The 18,846-nt window shown below is 57.9% G+C and overlaps 1 protein-coding gene across 11 annotated transcripts in view; it reads right to left on the reverse strand.

Moving 5' to 3' along the window:
• Positions 1 to 93: 93 nt before the first annotated feature.
• The window catches only part of MED15 (mediator complex subunit 15), a 61,579-nt gene continuing 42,826 nt past the window's right edge, over positions 94 to 18,846 (reverse strand). For 8 of the 11 annotated variants that reach the window (XM_022551496.3, XM_089894815.1, XM_022551498.3 and 5 more), the window contains 13 exons: positions 18,357 to 18,569; positions 12,252 to 12,472; positions 10,813 to 11,151; positions 9,619 to 9,747; positions 4,417 to 4,553; positions 4,212 to 4,339; positions 3,976 to 4,110; positions 3,834 to 3,897; positions 2,935 to 3,001; positions 2,330 to 2,490; positions 2,081 to 2,247; positions 1,577 to 1,675; positions 94 to 1,074 (listed from right to left, as the gene is read on the reverse strand). In XM_022551496.3, the coding sequence (XP_022407204.2) occupies positions 938 to 1,074; positions 1,577 to 1,675; positions 2,081 to 2,247; positions 2,330 to 2,490; positions 2,935 to 3,001; positions 3,834 to 3,897; positions 3,976 to 4,110; positions 4,212 to 4,339; positions 4,417 to 4,553; positions 9,619 to 9,747; positions 10,813 to 11,151; positions 12,252 to 12,472; positions 18,357 to 18,569 (1,997 nt within the window). In that variant the 3' untranslated portion in view covers positions 94 to 937. The remainder of the gene's footprint in view (positions 1,075 to 1,576; positions 1,676 to 2,080; positions 2,248 to 2,329; positions 2,491 to 2,934; positions 3,002 to 3,833; positions 3,898 to 3,975; positions 4,111 to 4,211; positions 4,340 to 4,416; positions 4,554 to 9,618; positions 9,748 to 10,812; positions 11,152 to 12,251; positions 12,473 to 18,356; positions 18,570 to 18,846) is intronic. The other 3 variants (XM_089894818.1, XM_089894819.1, XM_089894817.1) reach the window with 2 other exon arrangements.

Consider the following 18,846-nt stretch of genomic DNA (forward strand, 5'->3'; position numbering starts at 1 on the left):
GGGGGACCTGGCTCAGCCCTGACAGTGCCCTTCACTGGATGGAGGGCCCCTGACTTGTAGAGAGGGGGGACACAGTGACAAACTCATGACAAACACAGGAATAATAAATTTATTATAAGAACCACAGAAGACACGGTAATGCACATACAAAAGGGGGGAACCTCTCATCGCCAGAGAGCCGGCTGGCACCCCGTCAGGAGCCCTCAACTGTCTGAAGGGTTCTTAAGACGCTGGGTCCCAAGGACAACATCCTAACCCGAGTGGGCCTAAGTGCCTAACCAGTGGGCACGGCGCCAGGAACAAGATCCACCCAGACACCCCTGCTCCCGGGTGCCTCCACAGTGCTGAGCAGACTCCCAGGGCTAGAATGAGAAGGATCATGAGGTATGAGGCCCAGCCGGTGGCCGGGGACCCACAGCCACAAACAGACCTTCCCTCGAGCTGCAGTCAGCGCCCCCGGATCCTGGAGCTTCCCTGTGGCGTGCCCCACATGCCAACGGTGGCACGATCTCAACCCAAAACCGTGATCAGGGAATTCTGCATGTTTTAAGGGTTTCCTATGTCCTGCACGTTCTCCTATGGAAACGGTAGAAGAGCTTTCTGGCGCACACGCAAGAGGCTCACACAGGATCCTGAGTTCCCGAGGAAGGACACGGGCCCTGCAGAGGCTGCGGGGATAGTAGCCTGAGGAGCACAGGGCTGGAGGCGTGCCTGGCTCCTGGAGGAAGCAGCCAGCTGCCTGTCCCAGTCCTGTCCAAGTGTGGGAAATGTTTGGCGGGTCCCCAAGGCAGAAGATAAAAGCAGGAAAGCTAACCTAAGCCCAAGCTCTCTAAGGAAGCCAGCATCTAGAAATGTCCGACACGGGGCCCCGACGAGGCTGCCGGTTGCCCCACGGTCCCTGGAGGGCAGGCAGCCGGAGATGCAGTGGCGGTGGCGGCTAGGCGGCCGAGAGGCAGGCCTGGTGGATGCTCTGGGCCCAGGTGTTGAGCAGGGCCGTGACCGAGTGCTTGTCAGGGAGCTGCAGCAGTCGCGAGGTCATGCACCGGTGCACCGACTGCAGGAAGGGGTTGGCGTCTGCAGCAGAGCGGCCGGCCATGAGCGCTGTGTTCTCTGCCAGGACCCTGGCCCGCCCCACCCAGCCCAGGGACCAGGGGTGCCAACTCCGCATGCCAGTGGAAAGCTGGAACAAAATGGTCTGGAGCCTCAGGGACGGCCTCGGGGCCCCTGTCCTGGTCCTCTACATGCCAGCTCTGAGCCTCGGGGGGACTGTCTCCCATCACCGAGGTTCTCTCTGGGCCTGTCACCCAGATGGGTCCCCATGAGCCCAAGCTCCCATGTGTGCCCCCCGGTCAGCCTTGAAGAGGCCCACAGGAGCCACTGGGCCTGCTCACCCCTCATCCCCGGAACACGGCTGCCCCGGAGCTGCAGGGACACCATGGGGTCAGAGACACTTCTCTTTCCATGTGACTGAGGGGCAATCTGCTCCTGCCCACCAAGGAGGAAGGGGAAGAGGGGGCCTCAGCAGGGCAGGGGCACATGGAGGAAAGCCTGGTGGCCCGTCCTCTCAGTCACCCACCGTACTGCCACTGCCGGTCGATCCACAGTGGGCTCTGGGCAGGGTAGTCGGCAGGCACGCTGAGCTCCAGCGGTGGCACGCTGGGGAGGTCCTTGTCATCTGCAACACACAAGGCCGCACCTGTGACCAGGCTTGCCCCTCCTCATAGCCCTGCTCCCCAACAGCACCCTCCAGGCCCCAGAGGTTCTGGTGAGGCTGCTGCAGAGCCGAGGCCCCTGACTCCCGAGCTTCCCCGTCTCCCCAGGGCCTCAGGTGAGCAGAGTCGCAGCTGGACAGGAGGGAGGGGGCTTCCCTGCACGTGGGGGAGAGGTGAGAGTGTGCAGGCTCAGGGCCCAGCCCCCAGTGCGAGTCCTGGGCCAGGAGCATGTAGGGACCAAGGAGGACAGCGGGCAGGCTCCAGAGAGGGCCCGGGGCTTGGGGATGAGCAGGTGGTCCTGGGCAGTGGCAGAGCCTGAGGCTGCCAGTCACGGTTCATTCTTGATCTACCCCACCCCCGGCACTCACCCAGCTTGCATATCAGGTGGACGGTGCCGTTGTTACTGCAGTGAGAAGGGTCCAAGTTCACCAGGAACTTGGGGTCTAGCCGGGCCACCTCCCCCTGGAGCACATTGGGGATGCTCTGCCGTTCGTCCTCTTCAAACCTACGCTTCCGGGTGCAAACCACCGGGGCCCTGGGGGAGGCAGCCGTGTTGACCACACTGGCCAGGCCATGGCCCAGGACCCACCGCCCACCAAGCCCTGGGCAGTACGCACGTGATGGGGGGGCCGTGTATGGCCGTCATGGCAGGCACGAACGTGCGGTACAGGGAATGGTTGAAGACAGGTGAGCGAATATTGGCCAGGACGGCATCCAGGAGTGGCTGGCACAGGTACTGCTGCTTGGTTGGCGGCACCGGGGGAGGTGGGGGCGTGGGCTGGGACAGGACAGCAGGGTCAGCAGCCCACTCTTGGGGCGGCTTTCCAGACCCCAGGTCCTCATCCTCACTCACAGCCAGACCTCCTGGCTCCCCCACCACCTCCAGCCCTGCAGACAAGGATGGCTGACCCTGGACACACTCTACTCCCCCTGGGCCTGGCCTTGGGCATGAGAACCCTCACACCTGTGGGGAAAGGAAGCACCCATGGGCCCGCACCCAGAGGCTGATTTCTCCCATGTTCTCACCCCACCCACACTGCAGACCTGACCTGGAAGAGGACTCCTGGGCAGGGTCCCCAGACTGAGCAGCACGGTCTCCTGCCCACCTCTGACTGCAGGCTCCTTCTAGCTCGTGGTTCCGAGTCACTGTGCGGTGAGCCCTGACCTCCCCAGAGATGCCTGCGACCCTACCAACACCACCAGGCCACAGCACCCCACGCACCACTGCCATGTCATTCTTGAGTTTCTCCAGGGCGATCTCACACTTCTGCAACGTTTTCAGAGGGCACCTATAGGGGAGAAGATGTGGCTGACTCTCCACGTGGGAGGACAGGGGAGCCGGCAGCTCTCATGTTCTCATCCCAACCACTGACCGTCTGGCCTCCTCTGGATGGAGCGAGACCTGAGGCCTGGGCCACCAGAACCCTCCCCAGGAACCCCAGCCAGCCCACCCGCTGTTCCCAGACCCAGAGTCTAAGGAAAGATGGCCCCGCACCCAGGAGCTGCTGGTCCTGACTGGCAGAACAAGGCACGCATGTGATGGATCAAGGGGAAAGACAGAGGCCAGGTCCCTGCCCCCCATCCCGATGACCCCAATGAGGGCCTGGAGGGCCGTCTACCGCCAACAGGCCCACTCCTCAGTGCCCAGCATTCTGCCCAGATGAGTGGAACAGGGAGGACGTTCTGGAAGGGGAGCCTGGCCTGAGCCAAGGCCTGGGGAGAGGGCAGGAATCCCAAGGCCAGTCCTTGCACAGGAGGTGGCGCTGGCTGAGCTCTGGTGCTCAGCAGCCCCACGGCCAGTGGGCAAGGGAAAGGACATGAGTGCGTGTCCTCTGCCTTCCAAGTGCTTCTCAGACGCCGTCCCAGTTCCCTCCCACAGCCAGCGCTTTCGAGCTCAGCTGCCCCTTTTGCAGATGGGGTAACTAAGAAACAGTCACTTGCCCAAGGCCACCAGCAAATCAGGGGCAGGGCTGCAGGTCAGACTGAAGCCCATCAAGGCCAGCAGCCCAGTGAGGCAGGGCTCTGAGGGCCACAGGGTAGGCCAGCCAAGCAGCTGGGGACCCTCTGTGAGGTGTGGGCTGAGCACCATCCTCCCCCCATGGGCCTAGGGGCAAAGCTCACCGCTTGGAGGGGTCTGTCAGTATGTCCAGAAGGCTCTTCATCTTACTCAGGTCCTTTTTTCTGTCTGGGGCAGAAGGAGGCACTCAGACAAGGGCCTGGGCGTCTGTAGGCCCTGCCCCCGGCCCGCCCGCCCGGCCCCCACCTTCGTTCTTGTCGATCTTGTTGATCATACGGCGCAGGGGCTCGATGTACTTGGACAGCTGCTTCAGCTTGTCCAGGTACTGCTGCTCCTCGGCCTGGCTCGAGCCCGCGGGGCTCATGACGGAGCTGGGGTTCACTGCGGGACACGGCCCAGTGAGCACGGCCCCAGCCCACGAAGGGTCGTCAGCCCCTCACCTCGCAGGGCCCCGGACTGTGCCCGCCTTGGGTCCGACTTACCAGGCGTGTTCAAAGGTCCTGGGGAGGGGACGCTGAAGTTCTGCGGGGTGCGCGCCGTCACCGGACTCTGGGAGGGCTGCGGCGAAGGGCTGGGCAGGAAGCTGCTGGGGGACGGGGCAGGGCCGGAGCTGTGCAGAGCGAAAGGGAGCGCGGCCATGAGCCTGGGCCTGCAAGCCAAGTGGGGAGGGGCACGGGCCGGGCCTACCTGACGTTGGAGTTGGGCTGTGAGCTGGGTGGGCCGGGCTGCGGGGACGGCTGGGGGGGAGGGGGCATCGACTGCGGGGTCTGCACCTGCTGGCCCGGCGACGGTGACGACAGCATGGTGAGGCCACTCTGGCTGACCTGGAGGGGGAGGGGCTCAGCCTGCTCACCTGCCCCACGCCCCCCCCCCACCACTCCCCACTCACAAGCCCCTTCTCTCTGGCAGCCTCGCCACACACCCTGGTCTTCCTCTGATGCCCCGCCTCTCAAATACAAACATGGGCACACCCCCCCACCCATGGGTGCCCACGCAAGCACACAGTGACCAAGACGCTGGCAGAAGGGCCGGGCTGGGTGGCCCTCTGCTCCCGGCGGGGGCTTCTGGGCTGCGATGGGACACCCCCAGGTCCCTGCCTCGTGAGTGTGGGAGCCTGTGGGCATGGGAGGGCAGTGAGGGCTGCGCTCTATGACAGGCAGGACCGTCCCACAAACCTCAACAAGACCCCTCAGGCCACAGGCAGCCCCAGCTCTGACAGCACCAAGGTCAAGCCCAGCTGCAGGGCAGTGGGGACGCCTCCATCTTGTTCTGTGTCCCACCTGTGCCTGCCTGACAGGAGCAAAGCCTCCCCTTGTCACCCCTGCCAGCACACCTGGCCTGGGGTTCTGTGGTCTGGCAGCCGAGCAGCCCCTGTGGGACCAGCAGACCCCACTGGGAGAGGGGAGAGGGGAGCGGCTTGGCATCGTGCTCCCTTCTCTGCACAGCAGGCTCTCCCTGCAGTCCTCGTCAGGGCGGACACAGTGGGGTCCCCATCCCGCTGTCATCACTAGGACAATGCCATATTCATCCGAGAACGCGGAGGGAGGAAATCACACACCCAGGACTAAGATCGACGGTGTGTGGAAGTAACTACTTTCCACCCGAGAGGCACAAGATGCCAGTTCTGGCAGCGCGAACAGCTCGGGGAGACAGCTGCCCGCCAGCCCTGTGCCCAGCGGCCCCGGAATGAGCCCTGCAGAGCAGCCTTGCCCAGAGCTTGCGGACAGTGCACAAAGGCCCAGCCGCTTGCCACACAGGGGCCACCCCAAAGGCCCTGTCAGCTTCACTCAGAGCTTCCCCCACACCCCAGCAACCTCCTGTGCACTGAGCATCACCTCCGGAGCCTGCTTCCTGGAGCCCAGCTCACATCCCACCCTCCATTCCCAGCCCGCCCAATTCTGCAGACTGACTCTAGCCTGCCCCCCTCACTCTGCACACCGAGGCTGGACATGGCACTGGAGCAGGGCCTGCACGTGTTCACAATGTGATGATGAAACTAAATGAAAACAACCCAGCCAGGTTCTGAAAGGAGGCAGGGTGATCCATGGGAAACAAAACATCTACCCCAGGAGGATGAGCTGATCTGTGAGGCTAGGGCGGTGCTGACGTCCACGCAGTCTGCCAGGGCAGGGCTCCAAGGCAGGAGAAAGGTCTGCGGGGAGACCCCTGGCATCACAGGCGTGCCCCACACTCACCAACAGGTCGCATGCAGCAGGCACTGCAAGCCAGGGGTGACCCAGACAGTAGCAGATGCCAACATGACCCCAGCAATAGCTGTGGGTGCGAGGCAGCCCTCATGCAGAGCTGGGAGTGGACAGTCCTGCAGCCACACCAACAAAAGAACTTCCAGGGTGTGGGCCAGGAAGCCGTTCTCCTGTTGTCTGTCGAAACTCGAGCGCTGCCTGAAGAGCCCACCACCCACCCTACCAGATGCTAAGTGGGATGTCAGTGCGTGGAGCACGCTTTGTGCTGGGCTCCCCTGCCTGCACCTGGGGTGTGGCTGATAGCACCCAAAGGCCACGGCTGGCTGGCGCCACCCTGCACTTCGAGGTGCCCAGCTGTGAGCCCCGTGGCAGCTCAACAGTGCTCCTTCCAGAGCAAGAGAGGCCCAGAAGCACTCAGGTGGTGTGAAAGAGGCGCTATTTCTTCCCAGAAGAAACAAAGTCATCAGGAATGAAAAGCTTGACTCTGATCTCTGCGGACTGGTTTTCTGGCACAGAGCTCCCGAGGTGGAAAGCTGGTTTTCTCTTGACCACAGATCCTAACGAGACACACCAGACGTCTACAGTATTGGACGAGCCAGGCCACGACTCCTCCTCCCAACACACACCCACCCAGGGAGGCCCCGAGCAGCCATGGTGGAGGGCCCAGTGGGAGAGGAGGGGGCGCAGGGTGTGCTCAGCCCATTCCACACACTGTTCCACACACACACATCAGGGAAGGGGGTCTGTAACGTGAGAATGACAGCTAAGCTTCCGAATGCTGGAAGAATAGGAAGCAGGAAGACCAAAGCACAGGGGCTGCTGGGAAATGGAGACGCATCCTGTCCTGGTTTTCACCTGCCATCATGGGGTGTGGCTCTCCCGCTGAGTCCTAGTCCAGCACCCTGCTGGACAGGGATGTGACGGGGACATCTCTCTCATCTACACGAGTTAATGTCAGAGCCAGGCATACAGAACAGTGTTCACTGATTTTCCTGAAACACTCAAATCCCAAACTCCAGCCTGGGCTGTGAGCCCCACCACCCATCAGGCCCCAGCACCACCAAGCGCACAATGAGGCCCCCCTCCTCTGCTCTGAGAGGGCAGACTTGAGAGACCAGGCCTGGGGGCCGCCACCTGGGCCCCCATCCCAGCACCTCTTTCACACACTGCAACACTGGACCCCGCGTTCTGAGGTCAAATGCGTGGGCCCCGCACGTATGTGTCGACCTCCTGGTAGGTGACCAGCTGGTACGATCGAGAGCCTCAAAATGCCCCCCGTGAGTCACTCTGGGAAATGTCAGCAAACAGTCCAGGACCTGCCATGCACCACGACTAACAGCAAAAAACCAGAAGTAACCTCAGGATCCGAGAACAAGACAATAATTAAGGACAGCAGGATACGTTCATAAGAGGAACAGCGCACAGCCACGGAAGGCAACATTGACCAAGGGACTCTAATTACAAGACAACCTTTTACTTCTATTGTAACGTGAAAAAGAAAGAAGCCACACACAAAATCCTAGAGAACCGGAAAGAAAAGAAGCCAAGCAGGCTCTCCCGCTTGAAATGCTTCCCTTGCTTATACTCCCCTCAACCTCTCCCACCTTCTACAGCCACCACCTGTTTTCTAGTTTTGGGGTCAGAATATCTGTAGCCTTGTCTTGTCCACTGTTGCCACCGAGGTTGCAAAAAAAGGCTGTGAATCCAGAGATTCTCCCTCAGGGGTCTCCTCGCACCCTGGGAACCCCACTGCTGCTAGAACCACACAGTAAGGCAGCCAACTGGCCCCCAGGGACCTGCACGAGCACCCCACACATACCTGCGCCAGACCTGGGAACCCACAGTGCGGCCCCGCAGGCAGGGTGAGGCCTCACTTCCACTCTGCCCAAGGCTGGCCTCTCACTCAGGAGGGGGTGGACACCCCTCCCATAAACCCTGAAGGTACATCCTCAGAAAACCAAACCCACTCGCAGGTATGAGTGGTGGCGCCTCCTCCCCACCCAGCTACCCGAGTCCCCACCTGGGGAGAAGAGCCCACGCCTGCCTCAGCCCTGCCGGCTGTCAGCCCTCCGTGCTCCACGAGGGGGCAGAAGGTTACAAATCAAGGTTACCCTCAAGGTGATCAAGCCCACGGCCAAGCCCCACGCGGGCTGGACTGGGACCTCCAGCAGAAGCAAAGGCATGTGACTACCAGGAAGGGAAGCACAGCCAAGGGGTCGGCATGGGGAATGGAGCGCATCCCCCTCGGCCACTGCAGGAGAGTGATGGGCGCCCAGGAAGCTGCAGGGAGTCCACCTACCCAAGCGAGAAGCCTACGAACCAGCAGGTGGGGCCTGGACCATTGGAAGACGGCAACTCTTCGGCTGCTCGCTTCCCAAACACCAAGAACTGGGGTGAAAAGGGAAGTTCTGCTTCAGGATGGAAGCTGCCAGGTCAGAGGGCCAAGCCTCCCACTCTCCTACCAGACCTGAGAGGCAGCAAGGGCAGCGGCTTCCACCGGCTGGGTGGTCACTCCATGCCGCTGCCGCCATCCCAACTCTGACCACACTCCGCACAGGACACCGAGAGCAGAGAGCCCCAGGAGGCCTGGGGACGAGGCTGGGACACACAGGGTGGTGGCAGAGGAGGACGCCAACATTGTCATACAAGGCCTCCAGCCCTGCCCCAGCTACAGACATGATGTCCGTGGTTTGTTGCACATAATACCACAGGTGGGCAAGCTGGTGATGTGGTGCAGTGACCAAGAGCTACCTCCAAACGCCACAGTTCCCCCCAGCGGTGTGTTTCCCACGGACTCCAGCCATGTGGCGGGGACCAGGAAGGACCATTTCTGAGCCTCCCGCCAATGCTAAGGGAACACACGGCATCCCAGCAGTGCTTACCACACGGTCCAGTGCCCCAGACAGGGAGCTCAATGGACTCGGGGAGTGAGCAGGGCAGGAGCTGGCAGGGACACTCGGCATGGCAGCCCAGTGCCACACAGCACCGGGGTGGCCGGGTCGCCCCTGGGGTCTCACCACATCAAGTAGCACATCGGCTCTGTCTAAAGCCAACACTCTTCTGAGCCAGACTATCAGTGTTGCCACTGCTGGGTGGAGACAGGAGGAACCAAGGCCGGGGACTGGACATAGGTGAGGGGAGCGTCTATGGAGAACTCATGAGGCCCAACCTCCCACCCCAGACACCAAGGAGGCTGTGGCCTCTACTAGGCAAGGCCGGGAGATCTTCTCCATCCCATCGACATCCGATTTGCGGAGGGTGGGCATGGTGGACCTGGGCCACATGTGCCACACGTGCCACACAGGGGTGAGCCCTGCAAGTCAGCAGGGCAAGGGGCCATGGCACAAGTCTGTGCTGACCACCAGAGCCACATGCCACCGTCCTTGTGCTCTTCCCAGTTTCTAGAGAGCTACTATCCCCCCAGCCCCATGCTCAGGGCTGAGGCAAGAAGAGATCGTGATGCTCTCACCAATGCCCTCTTGGAGGAGAAGGGAAGAGGGAAGATGTGGGGCATCACGGGAGGTGGGAACAGCCTGTGCCCTGTGAAGCCAGGGGCCCAGACACGGCCGAGCGGGGTTTCACCCAAGGTCCCCAGGGACAGGCCCTGATCCAACCAGGACCCTCACCATAGCGCGGGGGATATGCACTGGCCGGCGCCTCCAGAGCCTTGGCTCTGGGCCCTCACCTGGACTCCAGGACCCACTATCTGGGAGGCCTGAGCCGTCGGCACTGCTGTCTGCGGTGGCACCTGGGGCTGCACCTGCGGCACCTGGGGCTGCACCTGCGGCTGCTGCACCACCATCGGAGCCCGGACCTGAGGAGGAAGGGAGCAGCAATCTGGAGCCACCAGGGCACAGGGCAGAGCACCTCCACGTCTGTCTGTGGGAGCCGGAGTCTCTAAGCTCTCCTTGAGAAGGGGGATGGGCTTGCCACCACTTCCCTGGCTGATGTCCCGCTACTGGCTGTCCCTTATCCCACGGCTCATCAAAAGTGTCCACGCCAGCCTGGCTCTGAGTCAGCACAGCTGAGCCCTGTCTCTCCTGGCGAGACGCCTGCCCCAATGGGACACCACCACACAACCGTCACCACCAGCTACCGCAGCAAGCAGAGCACGCTGATGGTCTACGAGAACCCCACTCTGAGCCCTGACTCCTCAAAGGAAACCAGGTGACAGGTGTGACCCTTCTCAAGACCCTCCCCAGACCTCCAGCCTGCACCTGTGGGGCTTACTATTCAGCCACTACTCGATTCAGGTGTGGCCCATATCCCCACTTCACCCAATGAACAGCAAATAGAAAAGGCCACAAAAACCAAGGAAGTGAGTTGAAAAAACATTTAAATGGCCCCTTGACACAGCTACCCTTGACTCAGTACAATATTTTGTCTTTCATGTAAATGTCACTGACTGGTTCTGCTTTTACACAGATGCATAAGACTGAAAATAACAGTGTTTTACATCAATACCCCCCTCAAAAATATGGTCATGATCTCTGCTCAGAACAGAACTGAGTGGTCAGCAGACCACCGTGGACGCCCAGGGGAGGTGGTACACTGCCCCCCCCAACAGTGAGAAGATAGATGTTGCCATCCATCTAATCATCCACAATCTTACAATGCCTGTGGCTACCACTGAATCAGCCATGCTGCTCGGAAGACAAGGTGCCACCCGGGAGCAGGGGTGTCGCACACTGGATGCAGCAGCTGGCGGAATGCACGCACCCTTGCTGATCTGGATGTGCGGGCCGGCAGGGGCCAGGGCCACCTGAGTCCTGGTGCTGGAAGAAGAGGACCTTCCATCTACAGCCAGGGTGTCCCAGAGACCGCCGACAGCACAGGAGACGCCAGAAGAGCCCCGGCTGTGCGAGCCCTGGGTACTCACGAGTTTCAGCTGCGGCTGGGCATACAGCATCTGTCCGGGGAGGGCCGGAGCCTGCGACACCAAAGGCTGTGTCTGTGACTGAGGCGGGAGCTGCGATGGCTGGTTCTGGGCCACCGGCGGCTGGGGCTGCGGTGGTGGCTGGTGGTGCTGCGGGTGATGCAGCTGCTGCAGCTGCTGGGGCAGGGCCTGTGAGGGGGGAGGCTGTGGCTGCTGCATTGGGGGCTGCTGTATTGGCGGCTGGGCCTGCAAAGCCTGCTGCTGCTGCTGCTGCTGCTGTTGCTGTTGCTGCAGCTGCAGCTGTGCCATCCGTTGTAGTTGTTGCTGCTGCTGTTGCTGCATCTGGGGTGGAACAAGCAGCACCCATCACCTCTCTGGCCTTGGAATCCTGTGTTGGGAAGTCTGCCCAGGATGCTCTCCCGGGAGGCAGAGGGACACCGAGGGCACCAAGCGTGCACCTGTGCCCTGGCCACCAGATGCTGGCCCATCTCTAGGCCTGAGAGGACAAAAGAAGGGTCCAGGGAAGGGTCTGGAGGGCTTGGTAAGGGGTCACATATAGGCGCAGACCCAGAGAAGCCGGGCAAGGTTCAGCTGACCGCAGATCTCCAAAGCCTCTCCAGGGATGCCTGTTTGGTCCCTAGAGTGGTCACAGGACCAGGCTCAGGATGAGGACGAAAAGTGGGGCTGGGGCTTTCATGGTGGCGCAGCGGTTGAGAGTCCGCCTGCCAAAGCAGGGGACACGGGTTCATGCCCCGGTCCGGGAAGATCCCACATGCCGCGGAGCGGCTGGGCCCGTGAGCCATGGCCGCTGAGCCTGCGTGTCCGGAGCCTGTGCTCCGCAACGGGAGAGGCCACAACAGTGAGAGGCCCACGTACCGCAAAAAAAAAAAAAAAAAAAAAAAAAAGCGGGACTGAAGATTCACTGTCAGCCCTGGGAGAGGGGCTTCCAAGATCCAGGAGGGGCCTCGGGAAAAGCAGGCATAAGCCAAGGCCTGGAGCAGGTGGGAAAGAGCAGGGGGTCCTTCAGGGCTTCCCTCCCTTAACCCACAACAGGCCTGACAAAGGACACTTAACCCATCAGGGCGTTGACTGCAGAGCATGTGCGTGAGAAAAGGTTTTCCTGTAAGCAGGGATCCTAATGTGACACGGCCACCCCTGCGGGACACTAGGCAGGGCTCGATTAGTGCCGCGTCCAGACACTGGAACACTCAGGGACAGGTCAGGAGGCCTGCGTGTGCTCAGAGGACACACACCCACGGGGTGGTCCAGGCCGTGCTACGAGTGGAGGGTAGCCTCACTCTGGCCTGGGCAAACTCTCACATGAACTGCCTGCACCAGGAGCCACCTGATCCATCCCCCGGCACGCAGTAGGCCCACTCATTCTCGTCCCAGGCTCCGGGGCCCTGGAGAAGGCCAGGGTCCAGAACGATGGCGTCTAGTACCTGCTGCTGGTTCTGATGATGCAACTTGATCAGATGCTGCTGCTGCTGCTGCTGCTGCTGCTGGAGCTGCTGCTGCTGCACCACGGCCTGAAACTGCTGCTGCATGGCACTCTGCTGCACCTGGAACTGCTGCTGCTGCTGCTGCTGCAGCGCCGCCTGCTGCTGTGCCTGGAACTGCTGCTGCTGCTGCTGCAGCGCCACCTGCTGGAGCTGCAGCTGGGCTGGAGACAGACGGGTCGGGGAACTCGCACTGGGTGCAGCGGGGAAGGCGCCGCCCCCGCCAGTGCGGGAGGGACAGGGGTGACGATGACAGGACAGAACTTACTATAGAGTGAATCACAGTAGTAATGAACAGGAAAGAACAGGCCAGCCAAGAGGCCTGGGACCCAGCAACTAGTGATCTGCTTCCCGTCTCGATGGAACCACCTGCTCTGGACTCTTCGTATCAACAGAATCTCACAACTGGGATCTTTTGTGACTGGCTCCTTCCCCTCAGCATCCCGTTTACAAGGTTCACCCACACTGTGGCACAGATCAGTATTCCCTTTCTTTTGTTGCCGAATAATACTCCGCTATATGGATTTCCCACATTTTGTGCTGTCCATCAGCTGATGGACATCTGGGTTGTTTCCACTTTTTGGTAGTTATAAATAATGCTGATACAAACAATCATTCAGGAACTTCCCTGGTGGTCCAGTGGTTAAGACTCCATGCTTCCACTGCAGGGGGCATGGGTTCAATCCGGGCTCGGGGAAATAAGATACCATCAGCCACGCAGCGTGGCCAAAAAATTAAAAACAAATAAATAAAAAAAAACAATCATTCACAAGATTTTCAGTGATCCGGTCTCTTTGGGTGATGAAAATGTTTTAAAATTGATGCCATGAGTGCACTGACCACCCCTGCACAGTACACTTCAAGTGGGTGAATATGGGTACATGAACTATATTTCAATAAAGATGAAAAGGAGGAACACAGAGACACTTTGTACACTTTGCCCAGTTTTCCCCAATAGTAGCACTTTGTATAACGCCATAACACAATCAGAATGTGTGCCCATTTGCCTGAGTGTGTAGTTTAAATTCTATACAATTTTCTCACCTGGCAAGATTCAGCCACCATGGAGGTCAAGACCTGGCACAGTTCCAACACCACAGGAGCCCTTGTGGTGCCATGCCTCACCAGCTACTAAGGTGACCTCCATTTCTAATGACTCTGCCATTTTTAAACCACACAGAAGGACTGGCTCTCTCCTTCAGCACAATTTCTGAAGAGCATCAGGGTGGGGAGTACATCCATGCAGGACCCATTGTGAGCACATTTCCCACCCACAGGCTTAGACGAAGCTGCTCACTACATCCTTCAACTCCTCTCTAAATTATTTTTGTCTGGTTAACTATCAGTAACTGGGAGGGGAAATTGCCCAACACAACTTTTATTTTCAAGTCTTTTTGCATCTTCTATTTCAGGTGTGTTTCCTGTAAGGATTAAAGAGCTGTACCCTCTCCTTACGTTTCCATTCAGTCTCAGCAGGAGAGCCTATCCCTTCACTTTTACTGTGATTACTTACGGTTTTCAACTTATTTGTATCTGTCTTTCCCCTTCTAAGTTTCCTCTTTTTTTTGAGCTTTATTGAGGTATAATGAACATTTTTTTTCTCCTCTTCTGAATTCTATTTTGTTGGAGGACTGGGTTGATTTTTGTTCGTTTGGATTTTTGTTTGTTGTTTCTGTCTCATTCCATTTTCTCCTATGGATTTGGAATTTACAAACTATTTCTACTGTTTTAGCAACGACTTTTACAATTTTATCATGCATATTTAACAAAGTATAAAGTTTATCCACATTTAAACCTCTTTCCCAAATATGAGGACCTTAGAATCCTCTCTAAACATTTTTTTAAAGTAGGTTTTACATGCACACGATAGACCTGATATCCTTGATATTTGCCCTTCCTGACTCCATTTGGTATGGTCCCTGTTTATCTTCTTATGCCCACACAGCAGACTTATATTAAGAGGCAGGATAGAATAAAGGCCAGGGATACAGCCTCAGACCCAGACACCTGGACTCAAATCTCAACTCTGTCACTGCTCTGTGTCTCAGTTTCCTCAGCTATACTACATACCCCTACATTGGACTCAGAATTAAATAATCTACTATAGACCCAAAACAGTGCTCAGAACCTGTAGAGGGTAGCTCTAAGGATTATTTTACAGAGGTAATTTTTGTTTACACCAAGGATTCCCAGCCTTGCCCCTCCTGACACCTTGGGCCAGACAACACCATGCTGTGGGGGCTGCCCTGTACACGGAAGATGCTCAGCAGCATCTCTGGCATCTGCCCACTGGTTGCCAGCAGCAGCATCCCCCCCCCCCCCGCCACCAGCTGTAACAGCCAAACTGTCTCCACATATTGCCAAACACTCACCAGGGTGCAAAATCGCTTAGAATCACTACCTTAGATTTGTGCGTGTTTATGCCCTTATATGGAAAATGTTTCTTCTCCCATTTACACCTGGCATCTTGGGAAGGATGGTCTGAGAGGTAAGAGGAAATGGTGAGGGGAAAAAAAAGTATGCCCTTAAAAACTTTTAGTGAAGGTCTCCTCGGCTTTGTTGGCAGCTCTGTGCTCAGGGCTCTAACAACCTCTACTGTCTTCTTGACTCCATCACCGAGTCTGCTGAGTCTGCTTCTCCCTCCTTGACAGAAATGGCTGTTTCTGAGATAGTCTTCTGGCCTTTGGTGTCCTGCTGTTTCACAACAGGTTAGGGCATGGATGCCTTATTTAACCTGCGTGGTCCACTGGGCTTTCATCGGCCATCGTCTCCTCACACCCTCTGTGCTTCTATCTGCACTTAGATGCCCGTCAGACTTCCTGATTTCATGCTCCACGTTTCTCACCTTCCTGTTCCTGAGGCCTCTTCTCTAGGCTACGTTCTAGGTAACGTCTTCAAATGTAGCTTCTAGTTCAAACTCTTTTTTCAGCTGTATCTAATCTGTTTATTCATCCACACTTTCCTCTTTCAATGACTTTACTTCTCGTCTCTACAAGTTCTACTTGGTTACTTTTCAAATCTATTTGGTCACTCCTGATACAGTATCACAGTGTTCGTTCATTTGGAAGTCCAACCTTTATTTTTTTAAGCACCCCAAGGCCATATCTAACAATGGCTATGTCCCGGGGCGTCTCCACATCTGGTGATTGTTTCTGCTCCTCCTTGAGGTGTGTCTGCTTCCTTCCATGCCTGCTGATTTTGTGTGCTCAATGACTGACCCTGATCTGCAACTCTCACAGGCCTAAACTGGGAGCACCCTCCTCCAATCTGCCCCGGGCTCTGGAGGAGCTGGGGGATGCCAAGGGCCCTGGCACAAATCCTGGACGGAGGGATCCCAGGATTGCTTTCCCCCACCTTGCAGCGTGCCAAGGCATAGCAGGGCAAAGAGCTGCCCCTACCTTCTGCCAGCCCAACAATCCAAAACACAGTCTACACAGAAGGAGAGAGGGCTCCTCAGCAACAGCCAGAAATACGGCTTATTTTTAAAGTAGGTTCTACATGCACATGATATAAAATTCATCAAGGAAACAAAAAAGTATAGAGTTTAAAAGTATCCTGTACCTCAGCCCCAGCCTTATCCACAGTCAGCAGTGTGTGTTTCCTGTGACTAACCCAGGTCACCTGGAGATGCACAGCAGGCTCTGGGCTGCCCTTTGCGAGTCCTCTGACCCAGGACCTATACTCTGGGGGCGTGGAACTAAGGTCCGAAGCAGCCTTCATCACACAGTGGCGTTTGGAGGTGTCAGAAAAGGGCAGCAACTACCCATCAAGCACTACACTTATTTCAGGTAGACCAGGCCACTAGAGGTCATAGGCAGGGAGGGTGGGTCTCTGTAGAGGCAGCAGCAGGACATGAGAGTAGAGACCACTTTAACTTCCACTGGTGCCACACAGGAGACCAAGCCCCTCGGAAGCTGAAGACAGGATGTGGGCCAAGGTTGGACTAGGGAGGGTGCAAGACAGCCCACCAAAGCTTCACTGCTGAACTGACAGTCTCAGGAGTCAGACTGCAAAACATTCTAAACTCATACAGCTTAAAACTATTTTTTATTATAAAATCTAAGTTTGTGATAAAAAAGAAATTCAACCAGCGCACCCGAGTATAATATGAAAAGGAGCATCCTTCTGAAAGCCGCCCTGCCTCTGTGTGTGTGTGTGTGTGTGTGTGTGTGTGTGTGTGTGTGAGAGAGAGAGAGAGAGAGAGAGAGAGAGAGAGAGAGAGAGAGAGAGAGGGAGAGAGGGAGAGAGGGAGGGAGAGAGAGAGGGAGGGAGGGAGGGAGGGACAGGTGTGCTGACAAGAGGGGACCTGGGAGCTCGAGATGAAGAACCAACCACTGAGCCAAGCGTCAGACGGCAAGACATCAGTAAGGAAGAGAAATGAAGCTCTGGGAGGAAGGGGGTGTCTGGGGGCAGAAGGTGCCAGTGCAGGAGTGGGTGGGACTGAGGATGCATGTGGCCTCTGAGAAGGGCAAGGTGACCCGGACACAGGGAACCCAACAAAGAACAGGGTGCTCAAGGCCGCGGCTGCCCTCGTCACAGGGTTCCTGAGAGGGACGCGAGACAGAATACATGGGAACACCACAACATGTACACAAGCATTCACAGCAGCTTTAGTTTAACAGCCCAAACTGAAACAACCCATATGTCCTTCAAGGGTGAGCGGATAAGTGAACTGTGCGTGGCCCAGCCAGTCCAGAGAATATTACTCAGCAGCGAACAGGAAGGAATTACCAACACCACCTGGAGGCTCCCAAGGGCGTCAGGCGGAGTGAAAAAAAGCCAGTCTCAACAAGTCAAATATTGCATGATTCTATTTATGTAACATTCGCAAAATGACACAATTACCAAGGCGGAGAACAGATCAGCAGCTGCCGGGCTTTGGGTTGGAGGGAGGGTGTGATTATTAGGAGGCACCAGGACAGCCTGTTGGTGGTGACGGTTCCACGTGCTAACTCCATTCCATATGTGATAAGACCTCACAGAACCACACACATGCACGCGCATGCGCAAGAGTGCATGCAAAGACTGGTCACATGTGAATAAAGTCTGCCTGAGTTGACAGCACTGTCGTGGTTTTGGTGATGTACTAGGATGTTTTCGTTGGGGAAGCTGGGGGAAGGGCACATGGGAGCTCTGTGCTATTCTGCAACTTCCTGTGACTCTTCATATTTTCAAAAATAAAAAGTTACATAAGGGGAAAAAAGTACTGAAGCACTTAGCAGTATTAGATAAAAGTCTACAAGCATAAATGTCCATCAAGAGGGTCCTGGGGGGCTTCCCTGGTGATGCAGTGGTTAGGAATCTGCCTGCCAATGCAGGGGACATGGGTTTGAGCCCGGGTCTGGGAAGATCCCACATGCCGCGGAGCAACTAGGCCCGTGTGCCACAACTACTGAGCCTGCGATCTAGAGCCCGCGAGCCACAACCGCTGAGCCCGTGTGCCACAACTACTGAAGCCCACGCGCCTAGAGCCCGTGCTCCGCAACAAGAGAAGCCACCGCAGTGAGAAGCCCGCACACCACAACAAAGAGTAGCCCCCGCTCGCCGCAACTAGAGAAAGCCTGTGCACAGCAACAAAGACCCAACACACCCAAAAATAAATAAATATTTTTTTTAAAAAAGAGGGTCCTGGGACAGAGGCAGCCGGCGCTGCAACCCTGCTCCTGGCCCGAGCAGTTGTGCGGAGGGTCAGGCGCCTCCTTCGGGAGGGGAATCAGGATGCGAGCCACAGCCTGGGCGGCCTGGGGCCAGGGCAACGCTGGAAGGGACAGATGGGGCTTCGCGGCTGAGGACACCCTGAGACGGAGCTGTTTCTATCTTGACTACAAAGCACAGCCCCTTGGATGGAGTCCCAGGCCACCCCATCCTCCTCCAAGTCCTCCCTCAGCCTGGGCAAGAGGGCCTCGGTGTCCCTCGCCCTGTGGGAGGCAAAGCAGGCTGGAGCTTCCCCAGCTCCTCTCGCCCCCTCACCACCCCCACCCCCGGCTGGGAAGAGAACGCGCCGCCTGTGGAGAGCGCGGCAGGTTCTCTGAGAAGCGTGGTACTCACTCTGCGGAGCGGCCGTGGACACGACGGCCATGCCATGGGGGGCCATCCCCGAGGTGCCAGGAGGTGGCTGCCCCGAGAGTGGCATCGGCTGCCCCATGGCCCCCAGGCCGCCCATCCCGCCCAGGGGCTGGCCGGGGCCCCGAGCAGGTAGGCCAATGCCGGCTGCTCCCGCGGCGGGCCCACCAGTCAGGCTCTGCAGCGCATTCATAGGGTCTGCGGGGCACAGGGTGCAGCGTCTCAGGGCAGTGTCTGCCAAACCGGGCCAGGCTCCGTGGGCCATAAGGCCTTCCCGGGCACATGCTTCCTCCCACCTCCAGGCTCGACACCCTCAGTGTCCCAAATGGTGAGCGGCCGGAGTCCCGGGAGTCCCTCAAGCCCCGGCCCAGCTGCATACCACACCCCAGGGGCTGGGACACCTCCTGGGCAGGGAGCATAGCCCACACCCTAGCCTAGCCTATGCCAGGTCCTGACAGACTCCAAGGGACGAGCA

Source organism: Delphinapterus leucas, chromosome 14 (assembly GCF_059928025.1).
Source record: "Delphinapterus leucas isolate spDelLeu-1000000601 "Yukka" chromosome 14, BTC_Dleu_Yukka2, whole genome shotgun sequence".
Taxonomy (NCBI): domain Eukaryota; kingdom Metazoa; phylum Chordata; class Mammalia; order Artiodactyla; family Monodontidae; genus Delphinapterus; species Delphinapterus leucas.